This window comes from Temnothorax americanus, unplaced genomic scaffold (assembly GCF_048541705.1).
Source record: "Temnothorax americanus isolate GAGA-0224 unplaced genomic scaffold, ASM4854170v1 Scaffold16, whole genome shotgun sequence".
In the NCBI taxonomy this organism is placed as follows: domain Eukaryota; kingdom Metazoa; phylum Arthropoda; class Insecta; order Hymenoptera; family Formicidae; genus Temnothorax; species Temnothorax americanus.
Window position 1 is genome coordinate 327,446 of NW_027509297.1, and position 15,415 is coordinate 342,860.

Genomic DNA, 15,415 nt, shown 5'->3' on the forward strand with positions numbered 1-15,415 from the left:
CACAAGAGTCCCGCGTAGCGCTGCCATCGCTGTTGAAGTCCCCCGGCTCCGCTCGGGCATTGTTGCATCGACGCCCGCTTAAGAGAGTATCCTGGCGCGATCGCATCGCGCGTCTTGCGTTTTCCTCTTTTATTCGGGATCTGGTGTGTAATGTACAGTGTAATTCCATAATCGACGCGATCGTCAATGATTTTGCGAGTGTTCCGCCACGGATTTTCATGAGGAAGTAACGGTGACCGCAAATTGGAGCAAACCAACCAGCCGCTATGAAGCAGGATCAGAGGCCGCGGAGGCAGGCCCTCTTCCAGATTGCCAAGGTTTGGTCTCACGGTTTCTCTTATTTTCTCTCCTAGTATTTTATTTATTATTTATTGCTCTCGGTTTATCGTCATTGGAATCGGCAAATGTCGTTAAATCGTCGCGGGTCGATACGCGTGCGATAATGTGTATACCGTTATATCTATCCTACCCCGCGCCGGAGTACCTGTTGATTCCCAAAGCATCCGCGGCGTATAGATCATCTTACGTCGATATTCTTGCACTGTGGGGAAGAAACATGACAATTGACTGATAATTCATTATGTTTTTAGTGCTCTAACGATTTAAATTGATGTGTTTATATGATATGTTGACAGATGACATTTTGACAGGACGATATGGTGCGATATATAATGTTGAATTTATTTTTAATGTTATATTAAACTGTAAATTATTGTTTATATAAAACAATTTAAAATACTTATACAAAACGCTTTGCGATAAAAATTATAATATTGCAATTAAAATATTGTCTAATTTAAAAACGCTCTGAAGTTACGTTCTATACTGAATTAAATGAGTTTCTTTAATTTTCCTACTTATTTAACAAATATTATTTTAATTTCTCGATATCTCTTTTTCAATTTGAAATATTACAAGATAACATAAATATCTGTACCTGTACATTCCCATTGCAGGAAGGTATAAGGTCGATCTGAGGGCGTGGTTGTATAAAACGGTGGATAATTTATTTACGCAATTTTCCGACGATAGCGGTTTCTGTTTGTTGTGCTGTAGAAAATCCCGTGGAACGCACAATGCGCTTTTTCTCTGCCATTATCTAACTCGACCCAGCGCGAACCGTGCGCGCGACTTTATATATACAGCGGTCTAAAGTAATGATACCGATTTTTTAAGTTCATTGCCAAAACGAAGAATGACTGCAATTTAACTCTTTGATGAAGTAGACATATCAAATTGACCGAAAAGTTTTGAATGTGGTTTTCCAATCATTTGAAATTAAACATTATTTATCGAGCATATCGTATAGCCAATGATTTTTAATTGGATACAATGGAATTTCATATATATTTATAAAAAATTGTTTAAATATAAAAATGTGTATAATTAAATTTTCGATATTTTTATATCTACATTCTTTTATGCAATAAATTTTGCGGTTGCAGAAAACGCGGTAAAACGATATCCGCGTAGCAGCCTGATATTTCTTGTTACATATGATGGATGCAATAATGGATCACTTATAAAGTTATAAATGATCACTTATAAAGTTTTAAATTATCCGAGCGCGGAGCAAGACGAGTACCAATATTGAAAAAACATCTTGCGCTATGTGCAGAAGTAGCCCGTATATAAGCTTCGTAATAGTATAGTATACCATGAAAAATATCTCGCACGATCGTCACGCAGCGGTAACTAGGTATTTGGAGCACTTTGAAATTCTCATCAGACACAATTCATGCGATCGTTCTTGAATTTTTTTCTTAACACGCCTGGGTGAACAGTAAATTATGCGAAGAATGGTGACGCATATTTCAGTTTTAGTTACATGCTAATTACATCTAATTATTATTGCTTTATGACATATTAGATAGAAAGTGATTAAAAATTCCACGTTAGTATTACGATTATTAATATTACGATGCATTTCGATTTTCTTATATCTTTTTTTTAAATATTATATATGTACAAAAATATTTATATTATATATATGGCGATACATATATATAGAAGAATATACATATAAAAATATTAAAAATTCAATTATAGGTATATTTTTATATTTTTTAAATGTTTTCATATAATTATATATACATGAAGTTAAACCATATCCAATTACAAATCACTAGCTATACGATACGTTAGATAAATAATCGCTGAATTAATAAGCATTAACAACCGTTATATTTGAGTCTTTCGCAGGCTTCTGCCGCTAATTGGTTTGTGCATTGAGTAGCAAACCAATTAACAGGTATCGAGTACACTTGAGACGAGTGTGCTTTATGAAATTATAACCTTGCTGAAGGGAAAAGAGTGTAATGCATAATCATTATTTACGGTATAACTAACAGCAACAATGAGATGGAAGAATAGTACGCCTGCGTTAATTTAATTACAATTAAAAATTAAGTTTATTAGAAGGAAAGGGGGAGGGAGGGGGAGAGAGAGAGAGAGAGAGAAAGAAGTAGAATTTGAAATTTCATAATTTTATGTCAAAAATAATAAAAATATAATTTATAACATTATATTATATATTCATAATAATAATCAAAAATATAATTATTAGACAAAATAGAGGATTATAACTTTTATCAACATTTATACAATTTTTCTCAAATTTTTTTGTAAGTATACCACTGTCAGATATTATAAACGATGGCACACTTTTTTCCCACTTATTGTTAGTTTCAAGAATTACATCCGTTTTCCAAAAGGATTGCTTGTGCTTTTCCATTCTCACGATTCTTTCGACATACCACAAAAATATTTCCTGCAGGGATATCGGCCTTTCATGATGAGTATATTTTATTTTGCGATGCGATAATAAAGATTACTATGATTATTATGTTACAATAGTCTTGATTAAAAAATTATTCAAGTTATAACAAAATTAGTTTTTTCTTATTAGGGGAGGACGGGGGAATAGAGGAACCACGGGGTAATAAGAATCATCTTAAAATAAATTGACTATCGCGCGTTACAAATCCGAACTCGCGTGTGAGTAACTGTTATGGAACACTAGCTGCTTCCCCCGCCATTCGAACATTTCATCAAGCTCGCTTTGTTTGCCTGGGAAAGTGCATGTCGTGTTTCCGGTCGCTCTGTTACAATTTTTATCAATTTTTTCTTATAGCAATAAGTAATTTTATTTTTCATTAATTAAATTTATTTACTTTTTATATTGTTATATTGTTTCTTTACTGAAAAACATTTTAAATTAAAAAACTTATTCAATAGTTTTTCTTTTAAATCAACAACAAAAAATTAGACTAATGGGGTAATTTGAACTAACTCCAATGGTGTAATTAGAACTGGCTCTAATTACTTCGGGTATATAAATTTTAAACAAAGCGGTAGATATGTGTAACATTCGTAGAACATGTATTATTTTATACAAAAAAATGCTCACGTTCTTATTCTAATATACTAATGTTATAAAAATTAATGTTATTTTCTAATTTATAGAAATTATTAAATTTTGTTAAAGCGGGAAGTTTTTTAAAAAGGTATACATTTATTCTCTAAAAAGTGTCGAATATCGTTTCGCATCGTGACACAAGAAAAGAGGAAATCATGTTCCGCTATGCAGGACATGGGCACGGAAATTGTGATTTACTTTCCCCTAGTATAATAATGCGCTCGCATTGGGTTATTATCGTATATGGCTATAGATCGATGCCACATAAGGTTTCGACACATTTACATTTTTGTTTGTGTTACGTGTACACCCACGTGCTACCTTTCTCGACTCGGTACTGTACGCTAATACAAAGGATACGATAAATTCATTCAAAACTGATGTCAAAATTTGTATATAATCATGTCCCTGCGCGGGCTGGTAATATAATAAAACCTGTAATACAATGTTAAGAAAAAAAAATACGTTCAATAACATTACAATCGTCAGATATAAGCGCATACAATTATGTTGGCTTATGTAAATTAAAAAAATTTAGATGGAAAATATATATTATGTAAATAGATATAAGATTTTGAATATAACTCTTGTTAATATTTGATATTTATACTGTTTCCGGAGAACATTTTTACTTGGAAAAGTATAATTTAAAAAACTATGTTACGATATTTTTTATCTTTATTTTTCAGGTCTTGTGGCATCTCGACATTTTTCGCCGAAGCTTCAGAGAGCTCTCCGGACATGCATGCATGCGAGAATCCTGCATTTTCTGCGCACTTAAGGTAAGCAAATCAAAATTGCGGAAGAAGGTAATTCCCTTAATGTAATCTTTTATTCTTTTATATGTGATTTGACAAATTCAAAGAATCTTTGATGAATACGCAGAGAAGATGTTTATATGAAACATGCTCATCAACAGCATCTCTCTTTGTTTCCCCCCTTAATTATACAATTACGATTGATAACTGTAGTTGCGTGCAACAACAGATGTTTTAAGCTGTTGTTTTTATAATATGCTACCTTGACACTTTTACGTATATTGATGAGCTCTGGCGGCTTAGTGTTCTAGCAAAAGGAAACAGTACTTATAGGACAATTTTTATACAAAAAAGAGATTGTGTGTGTGTGTGCGAGTATTTTTCCAGATAAGTTTTACGCTATATGAAATTCAATGAGAATCATCTTTCGAAATAATCCCACGGTAACAGCGAAAATGGGGTGTGCCCAACAGATAAAATGTCTTGATATTTTACGCGCGAGGGAGCTTATTATTTTCCATTCAACGTGCAAGCTATTCCCTTCGCACGTATATATTAACCTGTGATGCAAACAAAATTTATTCAACCAATAATCACAACAGAGGTGTTAATTTTGCATCGATGTGCTTATTATATACTGTAAATTTTTTAGTTTGCTATATTATTTAGCTTACATGCATATTTTTAAATTATTATTATTATTAAAGTATTAGTTTAAATTATTATTTTTAAAGTATTATTATTTTTTATATAATTCATATAATAAATATGCAAAATATTAACTTTGCGAGTTTTATGTAATAAGCCTTCTATGTAGTTGAGCCTCGTTAATGCCTTTTAATGCACGAATATTCATACACAATACGATTAAGAAATGTTTAAATTGGAAGGGGAAGGCATATACATTTTTAATATAAAATAACAGCGCGGATTTATTTGTCTTCTTTCTCTGCTGTTGGGCGGATCGATAATAAAAGCCCGTGACTTTATTTGCTATTATATCATTTTCTCTGTCACGTTCTTCGCAATCATGTAGAGATACGACTAACCATTGTAACGGGATCGACGCTCCACGGACAACGAGATGTTTTCGTTCGTGATTGGCGAGGAGCGCCGCCACGACTATAATCGCGCGTTGGTCCATCATCGCAAACGTTGTCTGCTTTTATCGTGGAAGGTCAACTGTTTCATCTAGCACAAGAAGGAAACTAGCTTCAAGCTGCGATGGTAGACTTCGCGCATTCGAGGCTACTCGAGAAGTAGGTGGAAACGCAAGTTCCTCACCGATCTTCTCACGGGGTTAATTAGCAATCTTGAGAGTTAATTGCTTCAGGCGTATAGGGGTACCGGGCGCGATTCGCAGGAACAATTACCGGTCGGAAGAACGTGTACGCTTTGTTGTTACCAGAGAATCGTCTTTCAACCGGCGCAATTTTGCCCAAAATTACCACAATTCGAGAGCAATTCAGCAAAGCTCATTTTCTTACTGTAGAGAGGGCACGTTACGGCACGAGATATAAACGTTGCGCAATTTTCAGAGAATATATTCATGTGACAATAATTATGCGATTTTAATGCAAATAACATTTTTGCAAGCGTTACATTGTTTTAATTTTTACGTCAGGTGTAAATTGCGCGCATCATTATTTATAATTGGACCATTTAATATTAGGTAACGTTATTTCAACTTGGAAACAAAGAAGAATTTGATGATATTTGAGATAATAGCTTTGCCGAGTGAATTTGGGTTTTAATGCCTTTCGTGTCAGAAACTATCGTACGGGTAACTTTTGGGATCCACCCTTATACGCGGGAACGATCCAAACTAGAAATTATATCTCCCATGGACGATCTACCTGTTAGCGTTAGGGAAGAAACAGGTTTTCATGGTACATTATTCACGCTGAACATTTTTCAAATAAACGTCATGATATCTTTGCAAAATGCTTTTAGACGGTTTGTTATCTCACTGATAACAGGTTTAAGATTTCCAGATAATTATGTCTATACAACGTGCAAAAAGATTAAAGTAAGATTAAGTAAATTTGTCTGTAAATAAATTTTAATTCTGAATATATTCTTTAAAATCGCAATAAGTTTATTAATCTGATTATAAGCGCTTAATATTAAATTCTAAAGATAAATTATTTTTAGATTGAACAAACTTTCTACAAATAAAGTTCTGAAAAAAAGGTTACGTTATTGCATACCAATATGATGATTAATATCACCCTACGAAGAATTTAATCCAAATGAAATACCTAAGATGATTCATCAGGAATGCGTTTTGGAGGCAGGGAGGATGGGAGTGAAAGTCCTTCGATGTTACGAGAGGACCCTTTGCCTCTCGCGATACTATCTTTCCTGCTTGTAAATTTTTAAGAAATGAGTATGTTAAGAATATTTTTTCTGGCAATATACAAATATCTTGCAATTTTTGTTAATTGTGTTTGCTTGAATTAACTTACAAATATTTTAACTTATTTGAACAAGTGCAATGCTTTCAACGTTACATTATTGGCGAACGGAACCAAGTTACTCTGTCTGAGTTAATCAGGAAGGGAACAGAAAATTTTCAATGTTGCGCAAACAATATAACTTAGCTTTATGGTTATTCAAGAGGCGATAGTTCCCCGTAAAGGATTTCCTGTTTATCTATTTGCATTTTTCTGAAAAGCCGGAATGATGTTAAAAACTTATATAATCGTTGCATTATGAGAATTCAATTCCGATGCAGCTGTACGATATGAACCGTACAATAGCTCTAATGGCACAGATCATATCGACAGTGCTCAACCACAATTCTTGTATCTTTGCATGTTTCTGAATACAGTTAGTTGTGAGATGGCGATAATAATAGGTGACTGTGGGCATAATTAGGAGAGTGCTCAATTAAGAGTATTCGCTGGTAGTGTCGTCAATCAACAACCGTTATTTAAAAAAAAAAAAAAAAACATGCGATAGATCTTGCAATCTTGCCAAAGACGCGATTTGTAACATTTTTTTTTGCGCGCCGCGCGACAATTTGTGGTAGAGACACATTTACAGATTATCACTTCGGTTACGGATACTTGACATAATTTCCCGCTATTATTTCCGGCCGCCGCTAATAGTTCCTTTGAACTCGCGTGTCGAAGCACTCAAAGCCGAATCGAACTACTAGTTTTCGATTTTCTTCTTTAACTGCATTTTTTAATATTTATATTTATATTTAATAATATGTTTTTCGTTGCTTCTTTTGTTATTTAAAATTAATGCGGTTTGGCTATTCTCCTAAAGAATATTTTGAGGAAATTCGATTGCTGAGATTTTCCACACGACAAGATTGAAAGTGTATAGGCAGAATAGGTTATCGTTTAATACTCGTTATTAAAAGTCGTGTATTTTACAAGCAAACTTAACTAGATTTACATCCTGTCTCGTAAATCGAGGGAGGAAATGTTCCAAGTCCTCGTACGTAAGTAGCCACGTTACTTTTTTTACGCGACAGTGCGCCCACACTTCTTGATTAAATAGTATCGCCTGGATTTTTAATAGATACAATTTCCTGTTTGGTGCGTGTGGATGCGTGCGTGTGTGTGTGCATGTGAAATGAAATCTTTCGCGATATGCTATGCATATTAAATAAAATATCTTAGTCCAAGCATATTATTTAATTCGTTGGTCTTCTATATTTTACTGTTAAATCTCTTGAGAATGTTCTGTATTTTAGTGATCCGACTTTGACAAGCGGGGCAACAGTTATCTTTAGCTTTGTGCATTGTAGAACACCTGAACGCGCGAATTTTAGACGATTTAACTCGTTAATTCCAAATGTTTTTAATTAAAAAACTATTGTGATCTCAATATTTTGGTAATAAGATTATTTTTATTTTAAAATAATCTCAAAAATTTACTTAAGCGTTGTTGCTATTTTTATGAGACATCCTGTATAGTGAAGTATTAGATCGTTTATACCTCTATTACTCTTTCTCTCTCTTATTAATATTTTATATATATGTATTGATATGAGCAATATCTTCATACTCACGTAAGCCCAACTAAGTGAGCGTCAGGAGTGGAATGCAGATGCTGGTTGTGTCCACGAAGACGATTAACTTGTTCATTCGACTAAAAATATTTATTTTATGATTGTATAAAAAAACATCAATTTTTTCTTATTCTTAACAGAAAAGAACCAGCGGAATGTATAAATATTATGAATGCTTGTTGTGCTTCCATATGAATAATATCGTATCGTTTACGACTGAATCCTTTTGAGTACGCGTCACTATAGTGGCTTCTCTCTAAACGGTCTTTTAGGATAAACGCCACTATAGTTTTTCTGTGTCTTAATACTTGTGTTTTTTTAGACGAAATTTCGCGGTTGAACTGTAGGAGGTAGCTCTGTAACCAGTTTACTCGTAGTTAAAGGGTTGATGCATTCTATAACTCACGAAATGGCACAATAAGTCACAAAATGAAAATTACAGCAATACGTTACGCTGTACATGGAAAAGTAAACTTCCCCCGAGTATCAAATCATCGCACCGTTGCAATTTTCTGCAATGGCAATAAAAGAAATCAATATAATTTTTCCGATTTATCTTCCTCTGAAGATCTGAAAGAGATAAATCTAAAGAACGAAGGTTGTCCAAATCTTCAACGAGCTACGGTCCTGGCTGGGCTGCTGTGTGGTTCAGGTTGTTCAGGTATAGATAGGTGAGCGTAGAACAGCTAAACGTGTGACGTCATGGATTTCTTGGATCTATCGAAAGGTGGGATGGAGCGAGAAAGTGGATACTGTATGGCCCCTTAGAAAGGAGAGGAAGACGAAGAGAACCAGACGAGAGGGGTGGGGGGTGTCCGCCAGCATACTGGCGAGTCGCTGGCTTCAGGTACGGGTGCACGGCGTGCACGGCGCCGCGTTCAGGTAGTTCCGCGCTCCTTCTTCACCGTTTCTCCGCGTGCGATCGTGCGCTGTGAAACTGCCGCGAAGCTGTGCGAAGGAAAACGTTTTCATTCTCGCGCTTCTTGATGATCCGGAGCGTAAAGTGGTTCGCGAGGAAAGAACGTGTGCGCGACGGGATTGTCTACTTCCGTGACGGTGTTGTAAATATCCTTTTACGGCAGATGGATATAAGTGTTGCATAGTTAAGCAATAACGGTAGACGGCGGTATAATATAGCTATGTTGGAATCTTCATTGGATATCGAGATACGAAGATATGGAACAGTGATGGTTGCGAAGGAAGAGAGTTGCTTCTCGTCTTTTTGAGAAGCGGCGGAAGGAGAGGAGCACGTGGTATGTCGAGGCGCGGAGCAAAAAAGTGGTCCACGCTAACATTTGATTCAAACATTAACATCCGATGGAGTAACTTCGTCATCATTTTGGAAAACTGTACATTTATGCAAAGCTATTCTGCGTTTGGTCTAAAGAAATGACATAAAGGGATCTTTATGTTCATCAATATCTTGAAGATCTTCCAAAAAGATTTTTTATCGCACAATTATTTGGAAACTAATCTTCCCAGACGTTGCTCTTTGACGAATAGGCGAGTTCTCAGAGAATATTCTTTGAGATCGCCGAGAACTTGCCACTTTGGGATCGAGATGATATTGAAACCGCGAGCTTATCACAATAATGCCAAGTTTGCGAATCGGAAAGGCGACATTGCCGGCTAAACGAGTTTACGTTTTTAATCGAGCCTCAGAACGATTCATCTGACAACGGGTTCTGCCGGCATATCCGGTATGCAATTGCTAGATACGATTCTACCTCCGTTCTTCACGAAGAGAAGCATCTGCCTCTTTGACTCTCGCCTGGCTTGCTCATCGTCAACCTTCGCTCTCCTTTCTTCGTGTTCTTAAACGTTCTCTCGTTTATCTGATCCGCCGCGATTGTAGCGTCATTACTCAAAGTTACGTCGCAAAATAACGCTTGCGGCATTTATCGCATTACGATAACGTTCAGCAGTTTCGAAAATAAAGAAGAAAAGACATTTTGAAGATATGATAAGAATTGTACAGTAAAAAGCGATCGTCGACTCTAATTTATCTTTAATAAAACACAGCTATCGTATAGTTTAAGGAACTATTCCCTAGGGCGCAAACAGGAAAGATATAACGGTGTGCATTATCGCCTAAAAAAGAAAGAAGATCGACAAAGGGAAAATACAGCGTAAAGTTACAAGACAAATATACGAAATGATATTATCAGAGGAGCAAGTAAAGTGTCGCGTGTAGACACGGCAAACAACGCTATCGTACCAGAAATCCGTCACGAGAAGTTTTCTGTCGAGTGGAAGTTAAGCACATATCCTTATCCGGCACGGAAGATACGTCATTTTGCACGTGCGATGTTTTTATTTTAATTTTGGAGCGTATCGACGTTCGAAAGAATTAATAACTCTTTTTGCCGCCTAATTTTCAACGTTTGAAGATGAATATCATGAATCATAGTGTGCAATAAAGAGACGATGACATTTACGTCTCCAACTTCGAGCGTACGGAAGATGTAAAGATGTTGAAGTGGATAAAGGTTCGTCAGAATGCGTCGACGACGACGACATCCACGTCGACGGCGACCCCGCTGTCACTCAAGCCTCATCAGAAGATAAAAAACGATGAGGCGAGAGTTAAAATTGAAGATAAAATCGAAGAGGAAGGGGAGGATAGCGGTATGGAGAAAGAAGACTCGGTTTGCAACGTTGAGCTGACCAATCTGAAAAAAGTACGCTTATACCTCATTGATCTCTTCATTAGTTTAGAGAGCTGCGTTAGAACACGTTTGAGGCTCGTAATAGCTGGAGTGCTAATTAATTTAGTTTTAATGAATAACCGATAATGAATTTAGTCATTAAACTATAATTACCTTAAGACAATACACACGTATGGTTTCTCTCAAATTACTATAGACCGTGGCTTGAGAATGCTTGATCGTGTGAAGGCGCGCGTGCGTCTATAGAGACACGTGTAGTTATATATAATTTTTACTCTCTCTTCTCTCCACACAAAAGCAGATGAACGTCGAAGATTATTAATTCTGAAAGTTATTTGCTATTTTTTTTTAACAGCCTTTTCTGCGCGATAGATATTATGTCTTGAGATACTCTCTATTAAGTTTCGAGAAACGCGCGGCCAACATTAATGACCGATAAGGCACCGCTACACTCAATCTAACAATATCTGATACGTAAACGCTGAAACCGGCTGGTTTCTTCTGCACCAGGCGCCAAACCTGTCTCGAACAGGTGCCACGTTTACTTCTTCACAGATGCACATGGACATGCGCCGTTACCATCATCGCTTTTACGCCGATCGGGCGACTCGTACCACATCTGTCACTACTGTCATTACCGGTAGACAGTTAGTACGCGACACGCGGTTAACTTTCATTGAGGAATTTCACTTTAGACGCGAATTGACGTAGTAGCGCACTAGATTGCCGCTCAGACGTAACAGAATGACTAGCGCGAATTCCGATTGAATCATTGAAATTCATCGGAAAATCTCAGAAATCGATTCTGCCTTATTATTCGATTATCCTATCGATTTTTACTTATCATTTGGCACATTTATCAAACTCTCTTTTGCGAATCGTAAAACCAAGTTCACAACTCGCATCTGATTCGCATGGTGCACTTTGAGTCGTTTATCTTCTTCCTTTTGCATCCGACATTTTTGTCGAAATGCTGCGTTAGGCAAGCACCTTGAAGCGCAGCGCGCCGACTTTCTACGTGTAATCGCTACTTACTAATCGCGGGAGGGTGGGATTAGTTACGAAACCTACTAGTAGAACCCGGCTGCTGGGCGATAGGTCGCAAATTACGACCGGTCCGGTACTCTTACTTGACCTCTTGCCATGTGTCACAGCGGCGTGGCATACGGCGACCGATGTACAGTAAAAATCAAGATAATGTATAGTCGATGTCCCATCTCGCGTATCTCACCGATTCCAAGGACTTCGCTCCACCGTCTTCTCATTGCAAAATCGCTTGCGTTTCGTAAAATTATCTATGCACCGTGATTATCCGGTAGATATGTTGATTAGGGAAATGAAAGAAGCAGAGCAATGCGGTAGGTTTAGCGTTACAATGCGATTTTATCACAAAACCAACGGTTTTATCGGCGGTGATGTAATAAGGATTAACGTAACTTCGTGCAAGAAAATTTAGATTTATTCCTCTTTCTCTTTTACGTTTATTTGCGAAATGTTTACAGAAAATCTGTCTGCAATATTATTTACATTTACATATCAATAAAGTTCACATTTATTTCTATTATTTTATATGTGATGCAGCTAGATTTTAAAAAGTTCTTATACCGAATGAAAATTATTTTGCTATCTAAATATATTGCGATATCAAAACATCTTAGACATTAACTGTTGTAATAGAATTAAGATGCAGCTCTAATTTTATTTTATTACAAAATTTCCATTATATGTGTAACGCAGCTGGAATTTAAAAAGTTTCTATATTGAATAAAGATTATTTTGCTATCTAAATATATCGCGATACCAAAGCATCTTGGATATTAGTTGTTATAATAGAATTAAGATGCAGCGTTCTCTCGACGCTCGCTAGACTAAAGCCGACCTTTTCATTTTCCATAATACGATGAAAATTTATTCCACCTGTTGATTCCGCTACATTTTCATATTCTATATCTTGCTCGTCGCTCAACTTACACCATCAGGATGACAAGGTTAATAGATACGTACGAGAAAATATCGAGTTCAATGAATGCAATACCAATGAGAATCAAGTCTTTATTTGAGCCAAAAGGAAGCTCTATGCGAAATATTATATTAATATCAGAATATGTTTTACATATCATTTACTTGTGTTATACATATACAAAAATACAATTATATATTTATAATGTTATTTAATATTTGTAACCATGACATGTCTTCGTTTATATCAGAACGGTATTTATTATTTGTTTCGCGAACTCTCGTCGGCGCGGCGCGTTCACGACGCTCGGCGGCGAGATCTCGTTTGGTACCTCGCGCATTAAATCCTCGTCACATTGTCTTGTTTCAGGACCTGTTCTCGCAGCTGCAGTTTTCGCAAGAGAGTGCTCTGCCTCCCGATACGTTGCGCCGTGCGTTGGCCGAGAGTTTTCTCGATCAGCAGAGGTTTCAACTCGGTTTTATGGACGACGCGGCGGAATGTTTCGTAAGTGCGCCAATTATTTTGGTTTTTCCAGATGCCTTTACCGATTGAAACAGCGAGATATTGATATACGCGTAATTGCAATCTGCCAATTGGCAATCGATCGAAAAGTGCTGAAACACTCTTTTTATTCATTACTTGCGATAGATTGCGTTTTCGATTGCTGAATCGATTTTTATATGCTTCTCTTTCCGCATTAATTTAATTTTTAAATTTGCGTTACGTGAAAAACGGAGGGTAAATAATATATATCTTTCTCTGCAATTAAGAAAAAATTATATGTTATGTATATTTAGAATAGAAGGAGAAGAAGAACTTTTCTGCTAATAACATTAGAAAGTTGTATGGCGCGGAAGGCCCAGATTACCATAAATGCAATAGAATTAAGTCAAATCAAGGTCTTTCCCTCAGGATTTTCTCTCTCGCTCTCTGGCGCAGGCAGAATCACGCTATTTTCATTATTGAATATTTCGAGGCTGATCTCTCTCGAATGTTACTATAATGATGCCTAGTTATGTACGAGATTGGACTAGCAATAATGATCTTAGCTGTGCCTTGCAAATACCGACAGCATACTACTTTCTCGTTTGCACAACAGTCACGTTGGACACTAGTATGCTCGTATGTATGTCAACACTGGTCGGCTGAATAATATCAATGCAACTTGGGTACTTACACAACAAAAACGTACAATAGATGCAAGGACAGTAACGTAATCGTGGCGGTGTACCGTTATTCTGCATATTCTCAAACGCAGGATTTTTATCGGCATTTGCTATAGCTGACGTACGTTTTTTTGCGTATTAAATTAAATATGGGAGATTGATGATCCCATAAATTATTTTGTAATAAAATTATATGCTTAATTTTTATGAGAAAATATCGGAGATGGATATATCTGCTTTATATATGTATGTACGTTTAATTTGATCTTGTAAAGACAGGAATTTCAATAGAAAACATGAAGGAATACGCGTTCCTAAGCTAACATACAATTTTTTTTTTCGATTTTCAGGAAAACATTCTCTTGCGTATACACCTTCACATTGCAAGCGGCGAGGCTGAAGACATGTGTAGCGCGAGGCATTGTGTACCGCATCAGAAATTCGCCATGACGCTCGTCGAGCAAAGCGTCTGCGGAGTTTGCGGTGCTACGTCGGAGCCACTGCCTTTTACACAGGTTCGTGTAATTAATTATCATGCTTTTTTTCACATTGCATGTGCTTATCATATATTGCTACATTATTATATAAAAAATCATTCAAGAAGTATCGCGTTCGCAAAATGGAAACACGGAACGTCTTTCAATTTATTGATGACTGGCTCATTACTAAGTCACAAAATTGAGATCGTGATTTTAGAGAGAATATATAAAAATGAAACGCAAAAATATATTATTTTCGTTTCTGAAGTGAAACGCGCCAAATTGACATTCGATCGCGTCTTCGAACGACCTTTCCGTTTTTCCTTCCGTTTACGTTTTCGTACGTTTACGTTTACGTGCGATCGATGCGTAGTATTCATCTTAGATTTTACCTGAGGCATATATGTAGAATCTTTTTATGTTTTTTCTCTTTCTATGAACATCTGCTCCTTTAAGATGTGTCACGGTTTTCTTACCTTTTACCTACCTAAGTATTTAGTATCTTTTTTTTCTCACGTTTTATTTTTATTTCAGGAAAGAAATTTAGAAAAACAGAATTTGTTAGTGATATTATTAATAAAATTAATGAAAAACCTAGTATAGAGATATTCTACTGGTAATCAAGTAGAAAAACATTTTTTAAGTATTTTATTTCGATTAAGAGATATATCCTTTTTCTATTTTTATTTTTTAAGAATTTTAGTTATTTTTTAATTTTACTTATCTAATCGTGACAATAAAATTAATTTCCAAATTACGCTTTGTTTAAAGCATCGTCAATTATGCAAAAAATCTAAATTTACAACCATGAAAATAACGAGATATTTCGTTTTTTTATAAATATTGTTTACGCTTGTTAAAATTGTTTTGTAATCTCGTTGCACAGTAGTTATATAACAGATAGTTATAAAACAAGTGTGTTTTATCAAGTATAT

General features: G+C 35.9%; 1 protein-coding gene across 4 annotated transcripts in view; it reads left to right on the forward strand.

The window, feature by feature from the left end:
• The window catches only part of Ec (ubiquitin specific peptidase echinus), a 69,162-nt gene that overhangs the window by 45,215 nt on the left and 8,532 nt on the right, over positions 1-15,415 (forward strand). For 2 of the 4 annotated variants that reach the window (XM_077402714.1, XM_077402715.1), the window contains exons 3-5: positions 4,108-4,200; positions 13,205-13,339; positions 14,352-14,516. In XM_077402714.1, the coding sequence (XP_077258840.1) occupies positions 4,108-4,200; positions 13,205-13,339; positions 14,352-14,516 (393 nt within the window). Of the gene's footprint in view, positions 1-111; positions 318-4,107; positions 4,201-9,088; positions 10,888-13,204; positions 13,340-14,351; positions 14,517-15,415 lie in introns of those variants that run through there. The other 2 variants (XM_077402717.1, XM_077402716.1) reach the window with 2 other exon arrangements.